Genomic DNA, 14,799 nt, shown 5'->3' on the forward strand with positions numbered 1-14,799 from the left:
TAGAAAGTACCAGATTTTATTATCTTTTTATCAAAAAAATCAGTAACAGACAACAGTGTGAAGTGGCTACAGAAGAGGTGCTCACTCCCAACACAGCCAGAGAAGAACACAGGGAAGAGGACCCAGCCAGCTGGGACCCTGTGGTGAGGGGTGCAGAAGCGAGGATCATTCCCTCCACCCAGCCAGTGGGGTCAGGAGACGACCTGGCCTGCCCAGGCTAAGCCACCAGCCTCTCGTCTCTGGAGAGGAGGGGTCGCAGACAACAGGCTCTGGAGCTAAGGCCTAATCAGCCCCTGCCGCCATCCCCCTCTTTACCCAGGGAGACAAAGGCCATCCCAGCAAAGCTGGGACTGTGACGTGTTAAGTCAGTTTAGTTCTCCAGCAGTGCTGTCCAAGAGATAGACATGGTCTCTGCCTGCGTGTTCGGTACAGCAGCCACTAGCCACATGTGGCAACTCAGCACTTGAAATGTGGGTGGTGTAAGTGAGGAGGGAATTTTTAACTTTATGTAATTTTAATTGATTTAAATAGCCACATGTGGCTAGTGGTTACCATATTGGATGGTGCAGCTCTCCAATTTTCTCTTAAATTTGGAGAAAGCATCTACAGGAACACCAGCTGTGCTAAATTAAAAGCTAGATAGAAGGTGGAATCATCCACCCTCAACTATTCCAGCCAGATCAGGAGAAGGCACCAGGAACAGGGCCAAGGAAAGAGGTAAAAATCCACTCAGCCACACAAAAATTCACTCACTCAACCATCCGGCCAACTTCAAACTGGAAATATCATACTATCTCCTGAAAAAATATATATATCTATTTTTCTAGAACCAAGGAAGAAGAATAATATATTACAAGAAGAGAGATACAAATATCCCAACATCCCTTCCATTATATTTTGGGATCTGCTAGAAAACTATGTTTCAATACAAGCTACTTCTTAGCAGCTTCAGAAAGGGCCATGGTCATGAGCAGGGGAGGGGGAAGTATTAAAAAAAAAAAAAAATGGGGAAGGGCTTTAAAGAAAAAGAAGAAAGAGGGAAGGGGAGGCCCTGTCTGAAGCTATAAATAGTAAAAAAAAAAAAACAATAATAAAAATCATATCTCAGGCTCTTCTGTCATTTTCGAGAAACAAACAAACAAAAACCATTAAATACAAACTTAGCAGGTACTGTGGAAATGTGCACGAGAGCAGGGACCTCGGCATCTGCTCATTCTTGCTCAGGCAAAGAGGCTCTGCATAAAGGAATGAATTGTTAAAAAAAAAAATACCCCACTAAAAATAGATTTACAAATATTCTACAAATCTATTTCAGTATGAACTTTCAGCTCCTCTCCCCATCCTCTTGGATTCCCCTCCCTCCCCAAAGAAAACATTTCCAAAAGTCACTTGAAAGAGCCTAGAATGGCCCGAGCTAGACCACAGTAACTCCCGTAGTGTGGTCACAAGTGCCCTTTGATGGACACATCTCAAGATGCAGATGGCTCTAGTCCCTTCTCCCAGCTCCTAGCAGAAGGAGGACTGTGAAAGGGAGGGAGGCTGCCAGGGGTGGACCTCCAGCAGGACTCACACAACAGCTTCAGAGGGGCTCTGGATGAGGCATGGTCAGTATAGGCTCTAAGCTAGGCCTAGCTTCTAAACTGGGAGATTAAGAAACGATTCAGTCCCAGACTCGCCTTCAGAAAGGCCAAGTTTAACCCCATTTTTCTGCTGAGACAATCGAGGCCCAGAGAATCAAGAGGAGGCAGGAAGAGTAGAAGATGGCATCTCTCCGGACACAGAGCTGGAGATGCTGATAGGTCAGTGTTAGCTTGCCCTCCCCCAATGGCCAACCTTCAAAATCCTTCGGCTTCCCTCCCCGCTAAAGTCCAAGCTGGTGCCCATGCAGAAGATTCAGGCATAGAACTCATTGGTGGGGGCTTTTTTGTAGATGGGTTTCTTGCCCAGGTCGTAGCTGCCTTCATCCTTCTTCTTCATGCGGTATACCAGCAGCAGGACCAGGAAAACGGCAAAGAGGATGCCCACAACGCCACCCACAATCAGAGCTGGAGAGAAGAGAGGGGAGAGGGGAGATGAGAGCTGGTCTCTGGGACCTCGGGATATACTGCCACGGCCCCCAGTTGGTCCTCTCACAACTGGACATCCTTACCATCACCATCACCTGTGCCGGGCAGCCTTATTTGATCCTCATGACCTCATTTATGAGAAGGGGGTCACTATAAGTCACTGAAGACCATAGGGCCAGAGGGACAAAGCCACCATTCCAACCCACATCTGCCTGAGTCCAAAGGCAGCCTCCTTCCAGACACCAGGCTGATTCCCCAGCAAGAGCTTAGGGCTGAGCCAGGAGCTAGGAAAACTGCAGGTTGTGGAAATCCCCCTAGACATACTTACCCCACGGTGCTGAGCACAGTGTGCTCTAGCTGTGCCTGTGTGCACACAAAGCTATGCAGGCCTACACTTCCATACACAGGTATACACATTCTCTGTACACACAGGTATACGCTACCACACACGGCTGTAACATACTAATATGTCCACACGACTATGTTATAGATAATTATATATGGTGGGTTATGTTCCTACGTACGTAGCTCAGTGGTTAAGGTCTAGGTTCCACCCCCATCTCTCCCACTTACTGGCTGTGTGATCTTAGGTAAGTTCCTTCCTCTCTCTCCTATTGCAAAGTGGAAATAATAGTAGCTTTCTCATATGTTTGTCCTAAGGATTAAATAAATTAACCCACTTAAAGTGCTTAGAACAGTACATAGCATATGCTCGATGCTTATTAATTGTAAACCTTTGTGGTTTCTATCTGTGTCCCTAGCACCCTGAATCAGGCCTGGCACAAGACTAAGTCCTTAATAAATGGTGCTCGCAGTTCGACTGAGAGAGGAGCACTGCCCAGGGCACCTGGCTAGCATCGGGTAGATGTGGGCTTCGACCTCAGATGAGCTTGTGTTTGCTGCACCATGCCAGGTGGCCTGAATGGCTCATTCCTGCTCGCTGAGGGGGCAGGGATGTCTCACAGAATCCTTTCTGTGGCAGATTGAGTCCCCTAATTCGGTCTTACTCAGGCTAAGAAGATTAATTTTCTGTCTCCACATACACTCCACATCTATGCACAGAATGGAGGCACAATGGCACAGAGGAGCCAAGTAAGGTTCTTTCTGGGCTAAAACTATGAAAAAGCAGCAACAAAGAGTCCCCAGGAGATGCCAGAAAAAGCACATGGAATATCAGCTAGGAACCCCATCCCTGTCTCCATCACCTTTCCCTCTGATGACTTCAACCCTGGGTCTGTGCCGGGACTTCCCACAAGGTCAAGGTCCAAGTACAGTCTCAGAAGTGACTCTAATCCTAGGTTCAAATGCCAGGTCTACCGCTTCCTGGTTCTGTGACTTTGGACAAGTGGTTTGGCTTCTCCGAGCCTCAGTTTCCTTATCTGTAAAGAGTATGGATAACTATGCCTGTCTGATCCGGTTGTTCCGGGGACTCCATGAGGGGGGCCCATGCATCACATGGCACATAGTAAGCACCTGATAAACGCCCAGGTGCTATTTAAAAGCTACTGGAATGGAGGGTCCAACCTCAGCTAGCTCAACAATGTAACATTTTACACAAGGATCTTACACTTGTTTAATTCTCAACTGGAAGATTTAAGAGATGGCGTGGCTTCAGTTCCGTCTCTTGCTATGCGACCCAAAACAAGTAGCTTGCTTTCTCTGGGCCTCGGTCTCCCCATGTCTAAGAAACAGTTACTTGGACCAGATCAGTGGTTTTTAAATTTTTCTTTAAAAGCAGTAGAAGCCTTAGTTGGTCCGCTAATCCCACATGTGCCAGCTGAAAGGGAAACTGTGGTTGAAGAAAGACGGATGAGCCTTTACCTCTGAACTACTTCCACCAAGTAGTGTGAAACTCCTAAGACTAACTGGTCACTAAGGGCCCCTCTAGATCCAACAGCATCCCCCACCCTGCCCACATCACACAGAAAGTAGTGAAGGAAAAGATAAAAAAAAAACAAAACATTGGCTCCAGTACCAGGAGGCCAGGGTCAGGGCTGAGCTGAGCCCAAAGTCACTGGGGTGAAACTCCCAGGTAGCTCGTCTACAAGACGCAGGCAAGATCCTTTATCTGTCCCAGAGGGAGGAGGACACGGGGCTTTCTCCTGGCACCTCAAGCCTCCTCAGAGCTGCTGGCCCAGCTGGTTCCCAGGAGACTTGAGTTCCCTAGCATGGGTCCAGGGTGCCCACTCACCAGGCTGGTTCATACAGAGTGGCTGTCAGCCTGTAAAACGTGGCCAGAAAGGGAGTTCCCGCCGACAACCCGCCACCCCCCCCCCCAACTCTAGAGACCCCAAGGTGGCCAGGGAAGGAGAAAGGGAGCCAGTCACCACCACCCCAGCTGAGGGCCCCACGGTCAGGCTTGACAGAGCCACTCCTGAAGCCTCACACTGGCACAGAACTTTCCCCACAACAGCACATTACAGTCAAGAACCCTGCAGCTCTCACCTGAGGCCAAAACATTGACCCTCTCTGGACCTCAGTTTCTTAATCTGTCACATGAAAGTTCCCTGTGTGCCCCATACCCTGAAGGGTCAATTTAATGACAGATTATACTAACAAATCAGAACAGCCTTTTATAGTTTGCCAAGTTATTTCAGATGCTATTGTTCATGGAGTCAATACACCAGCTCAAGGAAGTGTCACTGTACCCATTCACAGAGAAGGAAACTGAGGCTCCCCTCATCAACTGAGCTTCTGAAAGTTTCTCAGCCAAGGTAACAGGCTATCAAGTGATAGAGTAGGGGGAGGGGAAGCCAGCCCAACCCTACGGAGCCTGGGGCTTTCAAGGGAAATTTTCAAGAGAAGTTACCTTTCAATAATTAACTCCCCAGGTGCCAAACCCAGGCTGTAAAAGAGCTTTGAAAATAAGAGAGAAGGACTTAAGGCAAGTGAAGGACTCTACTTGTCTCTTCTTTAGAAGCCTTTGATCCGCAGTCCTCCCCTCCACCAGGCTGCACGGTCAGAGGGGGCCCCTTAGGGAAGTGTAGTCCTTCAGTGCCCCAGCGCACCCTGAGAGCCTGAGAGGAAGGGGTGCCAAGGAGCCACGTGGGCTAGAGGCATCCCTGCCTGCAGCGCTACCCCACTGAGCCCCCTCCCCATTCCAGGCATCTTGTGAGGAGCACATGACCTCACCTGCCAGGACCTCTGTCCTCTCAAAGATGCTGCTGCTCTGGGCAGTGCTGGACATGGACACCTTGTTGGACACATCCTCGTCCTCTTCAAAGGGCGAGATCCTCTTGGGGATGACCTCATTCTCCCCCAGTTCCTCGGGCTCAGTGGGGACCTGGTCTCCAGGCCCTGCCTTCTCAGGGATGTGGTTACTCAGAGGCACCTGGATGAGGGAAGGAGAAGAGAGACACACTCAGCCGCCACGTCTCTGGCTGTACCATGTGGTACTGGAGCAGAAATCGGCCAACAACCTCTCAACAATCATGCTGTCAAGTCTGTACCCTCAACTTTTCTAGTAGGTCTGTCCCCAAAGGGGAATGAATAATGTGACGAAGGGTGCAGAGAAGCAGGGGTTCCCACTCACTGCTGGCCAGGGGGTATTCTAGAAACCACTCTAGAGGAGAGTTTGGCAAAACTGCAGAAATTGCTTGCCCTTTAAGGATTCTGTCCTAAGGAGCTAATCAGAGATTTGTGTAAAAGACGCTGCTGTGGTATTCTAACTTTAGAATATCAAAAACTTACAAACTTTTCCATCAATAAGGGAAATCAGGTAAAATATGATTATGCACCCTATAAAAATGAATAGGAAGAACATTTAATCATCTGGGGAGATATTCATGACCACCTTCAGTGAAAAATGCAGTACCCAGAACTGTGTCTATAATTTGATATTAATGTTGGGAAACACCTAGAAGCGCAGAGAAGGGGTCGGAAACACAAAATTAAGTGTTGACAGTAACTATCCCTGCAGGAGGGATGGCCTCGCCATGACCCACAGTTGTCCTGCCCCAGAGGAGCCCAGGGCTGCAAATAAAAGCCTTCTTGCAGAGTGAGGTCAGACCCTCATTATTCTGCTCCTCTTAACAGGTGTTACAGAGAAGCAAGGGGCGAGAGGCAAAAGCATTTAGCTACTTACCAAGGGGTGAATTACTTCAGGGAAGATCCTGGGGTCCTCTGAGTCATCTGAAAGGTCATAAAGGCTGTGTGAGGTCAGTTACCCCCAGATAAATGACTCCCAACGCCATGGCTGGTGGGAGTCCTAACTCACAAACAGCCCCCAAACGCTCACTGTCCAGCAGGTAACCATTCCCACTCCAGCCTCAGTCACTTCATCTGTAAAATGGGGCTCCTAAGACCTGCCTCCCTGGCTCTTTCACAGGAATGCTGAGCTGGTAGCTGAGCAGATGCTTCGTCAGCTCCAAACTCTTGCTCTGTAAAGTGTGGATCCAGGGACCAACAACATCACCGGGGGGATGCTAGAAATGCAGAACTTCAGGGCCCACTGAAGCAGAATCTGCTTTTAACAAGCTCCCCGGGGGACTGTTTGAGTCCACTCTAGATTGCAACATGATATATTAGAAATTGCAATATTAAAATATTTACTGAGCGCCTGATACGAGCCAAGAGTTTTAACTCAGTCCAGTCCCCACAACACTGATGTGCTGTCATTACTGTTCCCATTTCACAGATTGGGAAACCAAGGCTGGGAGGCCACAGAGGGGCAGGTTGAGCTCAGGCACCATGGGACTCCAAAGCTCAAACTTGGAATCGTTATAACAGCCTGCACATAGGAGGGATGGTTCTCGGTAGTTCTGTGTGGCCCGGCAGCGAGGGCCAGAAGTCACAGAAGACCAGGAAAGGCACCTGCCCTGGTCCAGCCCCAAAAGGCCTGGCCCCTTCACCTACATGTCCCTACCACCAAGCAGGGGCTTGATCTTTGTTCCCCATCCACACCTCTGCCTACACATGTCCCCAGGCTTCTGAACTGGTTCTTTTCCTTTTCAAAGGAAGGAAAACACTCCATCAGACCTCCCCATCCCCACCCCTACCCCCATGCCCTCAGCCAAAGGTGGACAGGTTGAGGCTAGTGCTCAGAAAACCTACTGCTACAAATGAACCCAAAGCAACAAACAACTAGCCAGGGGAGGGTCTCAGGGGTGCAAAGGGTTGATCCAGCTACTTTTGTTTGCTCTTTTTTGAGGGAAGAGGAGCACTGGAGAAAAATTTCCCCCAAAATCCAAGTCCCCATGCATGGTCACCGTGCTAGGAGATGAGGCCACATCCCCTTCAGCCCCGTGCCCCAGGCCTGCCCACCATGCCCTCCATACCCAGATCTCCAGAGCCAGACAGCTCAAAGTCATCGGGTTCCTGCCCGAGCTCCCCAGCGTCCTCGTCATCTGGCAGGGCGCCGGAGAAGTATTGGCCTTCTAGGAGGACTTGGGGGTCGATGACCTCGGTCTCTCGGATCTAGGGTGAAAAGAGGAGATACATCAGCCAACAGGCCCCCCAGTGCTCTCCAACAGCCCCTGAGCCTCGAAAGGCAGCGAACTGCACATTCAGGAAGGTAAGCCGGAGTGCTAGAAGGGGATCAGGCCAAAGCCTGGAGACCTGGATCCTGGATCTGTCCTGGCCCCTCACTTGCTGTGTGACCTTAGGCAAGTCTCTTTACCTTTCTGGGCTAATAAAAATCATAAAGGTGGTAATAATCAGAACATAGATATTACTAGGTACTATTTACTAAGCATTTGCTACATGTCAGTCCCTGTTCTTAATAACTCTAAAGGCACTTCTTTAACCCCATTTTACAGCTAAGGAAACTGGGCATTTGAGACATGAAATCATTTTCTTTTGGTGACACAAGTAGCAAATGGAGGAGTGAGGATTCCAGACAGGGCTGCCTGACTTCAGAGCCAGGGCTCCCCACCCACACAGGCCGCCAAGGATCCCATACTCCAGGGTCCTATGATGCATTCACAGCTGATTCACCCAGGGCAGGGAGAGGGCTGCTGGCTCTGGTCTTACCCAGTCCAGGACACCTTTCCCAGCTGAGTCAGACTCGGCTGGGAGGGGCAGGGCTGGCTCACGCACACCCCAGGACAGCCTCAGGTCAGGGCGCTGTCCAAGCGTGGTGACTCAAGAGTGCATAAGCGCACGCTTGTATTCAGCCTACAAACATCTCCCATGGATCTGTCCTGCAGCCAGCACCGTGCAGGGCACAGTTCCAGCACCCGTAAGCGCCACTCAGCCCCCAGGAAAACCCAGCTGGTCACAGCAGGATCTTAGGTCCACCCCACTGAGAAGCTTTCAAAAGGAAAGTATCAAAAGTCCACAGGGGCAGAGAACTTTCCCAAGGTCGTACAGTACATCAGCGACCCTGCTTCCATCCCCTAGAGCTCCGGAGAGCAGAGAGGAGGCAGCTGAGATGCCTACACCCTTCCCCTTAGCTTCCGGGCTGAGGCTTCTGTTGCCCCGGGCAAAGTTCATTATTCCACTAATTAATTCAAATATTAAAGTGCCTACTATTTCCCAGAGGAGTTAGTGTTTCGATTAAGTTCAACACACCGCCCCCGCCAAGACATTCTCATCTTGTTTCCCAGAGTCCCTATTTGCGAGAAGTAAGGGGTCTGCTCGGAACCACAGAACACCAGCTGGAGAGGCCAGGGAGTTCCTGGCTTTCCATTTCATAGAATTTGAGAGAATCTGAGCCCCAGACAGGGCAGTAACCTGCCCGAGGTCACACAGTGAGTCAGCTACAGAGTTCTGAGTGGAAAGAGGCCAGGTCTGTTTCTGACTGCCCAGGCTGTCCTTCCCTTAGCTGAGACTACCGGTGACATACGGGGGAGCCTGAGAAGGAATATCCGTTCCTAAGACAAGGTTACCATCTCAGGAGACGCCCAGGCTCCTCCTGTACTCTCCACTGGCTTCCGTGGAGAAGAGGGTGGACCTGACTGTGGTGCTATCTTCCACCCACGCGAGGGCACATGCTGGATTCCGGGAAGGGAGCAGTCTCAGGCTGGGAGGAAGGTGGCGGGCAGGCACTGCCCCTCCCACCGCCGGAAGGGAGAGAGCGCCTGGCACACGTGGGGGTGGGGAGCCAGAAGGGGTTAAGCTCTGGTTAGGGATGACTTCATGACTCGAGAATCAGGAGCTGCTGAGCTGCTGGAGCTGGAATTCCAGCCCCCGCACACAGCCCGTGCCTGTGGCTTTGGTTTGGCAGCCGAAGGAAAAGGCTCCTCCGTGCTTGCGCAAGCTGCCAGTACCTAGGGTGGGGTCCCTGCGCGCCTATCCCCATCTCCTGCTGCAAATTCCCCTGGGGCCCAGAATCGGAAACAGCAGGATCTCCATGGCTTACCAAGCTAACCACTTAGCATGAAGCAGGTCCTCCTAATAGATCTTTATTGCAGAAGTGGAAACAGGGGGCAGGAGGCTCAGAAAGATAAAGTCACTTGCCCAAGGTCACAAAGGCCGAAAGTGACCGCACCCAGGAGTAGGACCAGAACCCAGGCATAGGTCACCTAAGCCTTTAACCACATACACATAAACACGTGCACAAACACACGTGAACATGGAGTGCCCGCCCACCCAGGCTAGGAGGGAGCCCTGTTAAGTGGAGGTCAAATCCAGCCCAAGAGGGAAAGAAGGTACTTTGGCCGCTTGTTGACCCAGCCTGGAGACCAGACTGGCTGTGTGGAGTCAGAGCTCAAAGTCCTCAAAGCAGGGGCTGAGATCCCAACACTGGGCTGTTTCAGGCTGAGACCCTCCCCAACCCTCCCTGTGCCCCAGGAGTCACGGAGTCACAGAATGTTGTTTACCGCATCCTGCCCTTCCTTTAGTATGTGAAAGTGCTAAGGGGTGTTTCAAAACAACCCATGGGATTAAAACGCTGATTGGCTGCGAGAAACTACCTGCAATTTACATTAACGAAATGAAGACAGAGAGGTGGCGGGTATGATGAGCTTGTAGCCAAGTGGGCAGCAAAACTGAGGCTGAAACCCAGATTTATTCTCAGTTCGGCACTCTTTGTGGTCATCCCTAACCCTTCATTTTTATACCAGGTTCCCAGAGAGAATAAACTTGTTTAAGGTCACACCGGGGATCAGCGGCATGGCCAGGATTAGACCTGGCCAGACACCTATTCCAGGCTCTAAGGACAGGGGTCCCTTGAGGCTGTGCATTGGATGAGCATAGGTGCCCTCCTACAGCAAGTCAAGGGAGAAACTTTGTCAGGCTGATGGGAAGACACAGGAAATTAAACCCTTCTTCAGCTCCAGAAGTACCCTCTCTGGCCCCTTCCCCACCCATGACCCTGATATGAGGGAAATTCCCAAGTAGGTGGGAGCCAGCAAGACTGGACCAAGCTCCATGAACTGTGGGCAATCACCCCTTGTGTGTGCAACAGCCCTCCCTTTCCCCACCCTCTTTTCAGACAAGGCCCATTCAGTCTGGGGTGGCTTTGAAGAACCAGGCCACCCAGCAGCCAGGCCCAGCCCTGACCAGAGAGGGACCCCACCCTGCTCCTGGCTAAGACTGTGGTTTGTTCTCGGCTCACCCATCCCTGCCTGGGGAACACGCGTTCATATGTGTGTGCACACACAGGCACCCTCTTTGTCCCTCTCACAGACACAAAACAGAAATCGTCAGCTGAATAAGGCAGTGGGCCTGGGTCCCCCAGACCATGGTGGGCACCTGGGGTTGATGCCTGGGGGTTTAGAGATGCTGGATGCTTCCCTAAACTATCCATAGAAAAGAAGAGAGCTGGGTGCTGTTTTGTTCCAAAGGGACTAGCACCTGCCACAGAAGGTATCTGAGGCCACAGAACACAACCATCCCATTTTATAACCCAGCAAACAGATGACAAGACAAGGGGTTTGCCAAGGTCACCCAAACAGCTGGCAGCAGAGCTGGACTTCGAACCTAGGTCTCCTGGCTCCCGGCTGGAGCTGTCCTCCCTCCCCCTTCAAGGGTTTTGGCTGCTCCTAAGGGTCTCAGCAAATCCACAGACTGCAGCTGTCACTCCAGATATACTCCCCCCACGCAGTCCATAGCCTACAGGCATGAAGCTAGAAAAAGGTCACCAACCCTACCCCAATGTCCCACAGCTTCAGTCACCCAGGAAAGGCATGGAGACTGGGTAACTAGCATGAGTATCCACCACATGCCAGACACCAAGCTGGGTGCTTCTCTCTAAGCTCTTTTTATTGGCACAAAAGCCTTGTAAGGTGCTTTACTCATTTTTTTGCAGGAAACTGAGGTTCAGCTGATTCATTCATCCAAAGTCACACAGCTAGAAAGGGACAGTGCTGGGACTGGATTCAAACCTAGATCTTTCTCAAGACCATGCCTTAGCCACAGCCAGGCTTCTCACTGCCACCCACGCTTCACCTCTCCACCCCAACCCCAAAGCCACAACACACACTGCCAGGCCAGGGCTCCAGGGCACCCCCTCCCCTGGCCAGGGAGTAAATAAAGGTGAAAGTGATATTGCTCAAACAAAAGAACAGAAACTTGGCTGGGGCACCAGGGAAAAGTTCAGGGTCAAGGCTTGGTTAAATGTGAACTGGTGGGGGCAAAGGAGGGAGGAGAGCCTTCCCTCACCTGGATCTTCCCCAGGGGAGGCAGGGTCAAGGACACACTTTACCCTTATTTCCGGAGGTGAGACCAGATGGGCAACTGGGCAAGCCAAATTTAGGAAGGAGGGGGGATGGTGATTCCCCTGGGCTCCAACTATTAAACCCACCAGCGTGACCGTGGCAGGAGAGCCCCCAGAAGGGGCTACTGATACAGTCACTGTCCTCCCCCATCCCCCTTCTAAAAGGTCAGATATCCCCCAGCATGAGCAAAACCCGGGGACCACAACCAGGACTCTACACCTTGGCAGACCAACGAAGGATTTACCACCAGAGCACTTACCCATAAGGGCAGATGTACAAGCAAACTGCAGCCCTGCCGCTTCTTAACTCTAGGAGCCTCGGGGTTATTGCACATCTTGAATCCTCAGTTTCCTCTTTTTGTAACCAGGGCTGGTAGCATCGTGCAGGATGATGAGGATTAAGTGAAAATGCATTAATGTGTGCAAGAGACCCAGCATGTGGCCTGGTACACAGCAGGTGCTCAATAAGTAGCTGGCTCTTATTAATCCCGACCTGCCTTCCTTCTGACTAAGGAGATTAGTACTCAACGGGTCAGAGACCTGGGAAAAGTGATAGAAGCAGTTCCATTGCTAGAAAGAAGGTGGTCGGTGGATGGGCAGGTGCTTTGCAAACTGTGAAAGGACATCCACATTCTTATTTTGCTTCTGAGACCAGAGACCAACCAACCAGGTCCCTTAAGATTGTGCAAGAGAAAAAGACCCAGAGATGGGCAGAGATCTTCCCAAGGTCACACAACTTTGAGTGCCTGTCCTAAGCAGACAGAGGCAGAGGGAAGACCAGTTGTATGTTCCCAAAAGGAACAAAGGGCAGTGACCAGAGACACCTGAAGTTCTACCTGGGGACCTGTACCCCCAGAGTATTTCCTGACTTGCCCCGGGGATGAAGAAAACATCTAGAAGCCAGAAAGAAACCACACACCAATCCATGACTGGTACTCTGGTACCTGAAGGGTTAAGCCAGGTCTAGGGGACGGGGAGAGGTGGGGATTCGAATGTCACTCCAAGGTCAGGTTACTCTGAACACAATCACTCGAGAGAGAAGCCAGGCTGGGCACTGCCAGCAGCCAGCTTTTCACCAGCTCCCCTCACAGCGCAGCCCATTCCCACAGCAAGGGCTCCAGGATCCTGGGGTGCCAGCTAGGCAAGGGGGCGGGAGCTGTTGCAGCCTCTGGACATAACCCCGCCAGAAGCTGAGGCAGTACCCTTGTCACTAACTCCCTGGGTGATCTGGGGAGAGTCCCCTCTCTGGGCCTCAGTTTCCCCACCTGTAAAAGACGGTTCTCAAAGAGACAAGCCTCCCTCTGTCTGGAGGCCTGGTAACAAAGCTGGGCACTGCTCCGATTACCGGTAGAGACAGCCGGGAGGGGGCTGGCTCCCTCAGGGCCACAGAGACAGAGGTGCATTGAAGCTGGGGTTTATAATCTAGGCTGCGGATCCGAGGGCCCTGCTGGATCCGTGGGCAGGACGTAAACAACCCTCCCTCTCGTGTTCTGCAGAGCAGAGCCGATAGTCTTGCCTCGCTGATGAGATCAGCCCTGGGTGCTGGCTTCCTGCCCCTTCCCAGCCTCCCCCGCCACTCGGAGAGCCACCGCTCCAGACCAGGTCAGTCTGTCCCACAGACATCTCCCGGCCAGGCGGGCTTCCCCAGGGCAAGGAGTATCCCTATTTCTGTCACCCCTTTCCCCACGCCCTGAGGTTCCCAGTAGTACAGCCAGTCCCTGCAGGCCTGGCCACAACCGGCCGGGCTCCACCAAGTCACTGTTTCCACACATACCAGCCTCTCCCTGCCTCCCCTTTCCATTACCCCAGGTGTCACCTGACTAGCAGCCTCTACTGTGCCAGAGAAAACTGGGGCAGCTGAGCTCGGGGCCTGAAGGATGGGGGAGGGGAGCTGAGTAGGAGGGCCTGGCCCAGGGTCGGGGTGGGGAGCAGCAGCCCTGGGTAGGGGGAATGACAACTGTAGAAGGCCGAAGCCAAACTGTTCAGATCACGGAGTGATCTTTTGGGGACTCCTGGAGCCCTCTGAAAAGGATAGAAAGTTTTGAACCCCAAGAACTGTAACCATCGGCTTACATTTTCAACGGGTACACAGACATCACCTCCCTGAAGCCAACGTCTGGCCAGGTTAAGAACCCTTGTCTAGCTGCTAATAATAAACCAAACTTAAGGCAGCACTTTACAAGTTTGCTAAACACCAATTATGACCCTCAAGTGACACAGGTGTTTTATAGAGGACATTAGGGCTCACGGTGGCAAAGTGACTTAATAACTGTGTGTCCCTGGGTGAGCGGCACAGCTGGGATGGGGACTCAGCTGTGAAACGTACCCACTTTACAGTCACCCAGCCTCCAGCACACATAGCCAGAGGGCTCCTCGAGGTGCGGTACCACACCCAAAGGTCACCAGTGAGTTAACAAGACAGCCCAAGAAGTCGGGTTTCTCGTATTCCTGGGGTTAAATCAGGCCCCAGTTGTTGCCACGTGCCATCTCCTCCTCCCTCTCTAGGCACCACACAATGAAAACTAGCTTTGCAGAACACTGTACCTTTTCTGTCCACCATCACAACCCCCTCAAGCCCAGAGGGCTATTTGCAATTCATTCAGCCTCCCCAGGATTAGGAACTCTGCCCCTCCTCCCTCCTCCTACAGAACACTGCCCCTCCAACACAGGAGGGTGACCCCAAGTCCTGGGCAGTGTCCTGGTTGTCTGGGACCCTTTGTGAACCCCTGCCCTGCTCCCTCCAGGCTGAAAACTGCTCAGCAGGGGGTTCCTACAGATCCCGGCAGGAGGGGTGGAGCTGCCAGGAACTGGTTCTTGTTTAAATATAAACCCATCGGATAATTAGCCAACAGCCACTTCTAAGACAAACAAATAAGAGATTTGGGCTCCATCAGCCCCACCCTAGACTCCTCCCTGCCCACCTCGCAGCTGTTGGGGGGAGGGGAGGAAGCTTCCAGGGTCCCTGGGGTGGGGTCGTCAAAGGTCCAGGCACACCTGGCCTCCTCCCTCCCAGGCGGGGTACAGGGAGCTCTCCTTGCAGCCTCTCCTATAAGCTTTACCACCATCTCCTCCCAGACCGGGAAGCTGAGGCAGCCCATCTAGAACCCTGCAGCAAGGAGGAGGAGTGGACTTCAC

The 14,799-nt window shown here is 51.9% G+C and overlaps 1 protein-coding gene and 1 long non-coding RNA gene across 3 annotated transcripts in view; one reads left to right on the forward strand and one right to left on the reverse strand.

Moving 5' to 3' along the window:
* The window catches only part of SDC4 (syndecan 4), a 19,736-nt gene continuing 4,937 nt past the window's right edge, over positions 1–14,799 (reverse strand). Inside the window, exons 1-5 of one of the 2 annotated variants that reach the window (XM_070247142.1) lie at positions 8,894–9,066; positions 7,343–7,481; positions 6,151–6,197; positions 5,199–5,397; positions 1–2,045 (exon numbers count right to left, since the gene is read on the reverse strand). In XM_070247142.1, coding sequence (XP_070103243.1) covers positions 1,894–2,045; positions 5,199–5,397; positions 6,151–6,197; positions 7,343–7,481; positions 8,894–8,896 — 540 coding nt within the window. In that variant the 5' untranslated portion in view covers positions 8,897–9,066 and the 3' untranslated portion in view covers positions 1–1,893. Of the gene's footprint in view, positions 2,046–5,198; positions 5,398–6,150; positions 6,198–7,342; positions 7,482–8,893; positions 9,067–14,799 lie in introns of those variants that run through there. The other variant, XM_001500606.6, reaches the window with a different exon arrangement.
* LOC138920078 (uncharacterized) overlaps positions 13,159–14,799 on the forward strand; it is a 17,006-nt gene continuing 15,365 nt past the window's right edge. The window contains exon 1 of the long non-coding RNA XR_011430736.1: positions 13,159–13,266. This is a non-coding gene — a long non-coding RNA (uncharacterized lncRNA). The remainder of the gene's footprint in view (positions 13,267–14,799) is intronic.

This window comes from Equus caballus, chromosome 22 (genome assembly GCF_041296265.1).
Source record: "Equus caballus isolate H_3958 breed thoroughbred chromosome 22, TB-T2T, whole genome shotgun sequence".
Taxonomy (NCBI): domain Eukaryota; kingdom Metazoa; phylum Chordata; class Mammalia; order Perissodactyla; family Equidae; genus Equus; species Equus caballus.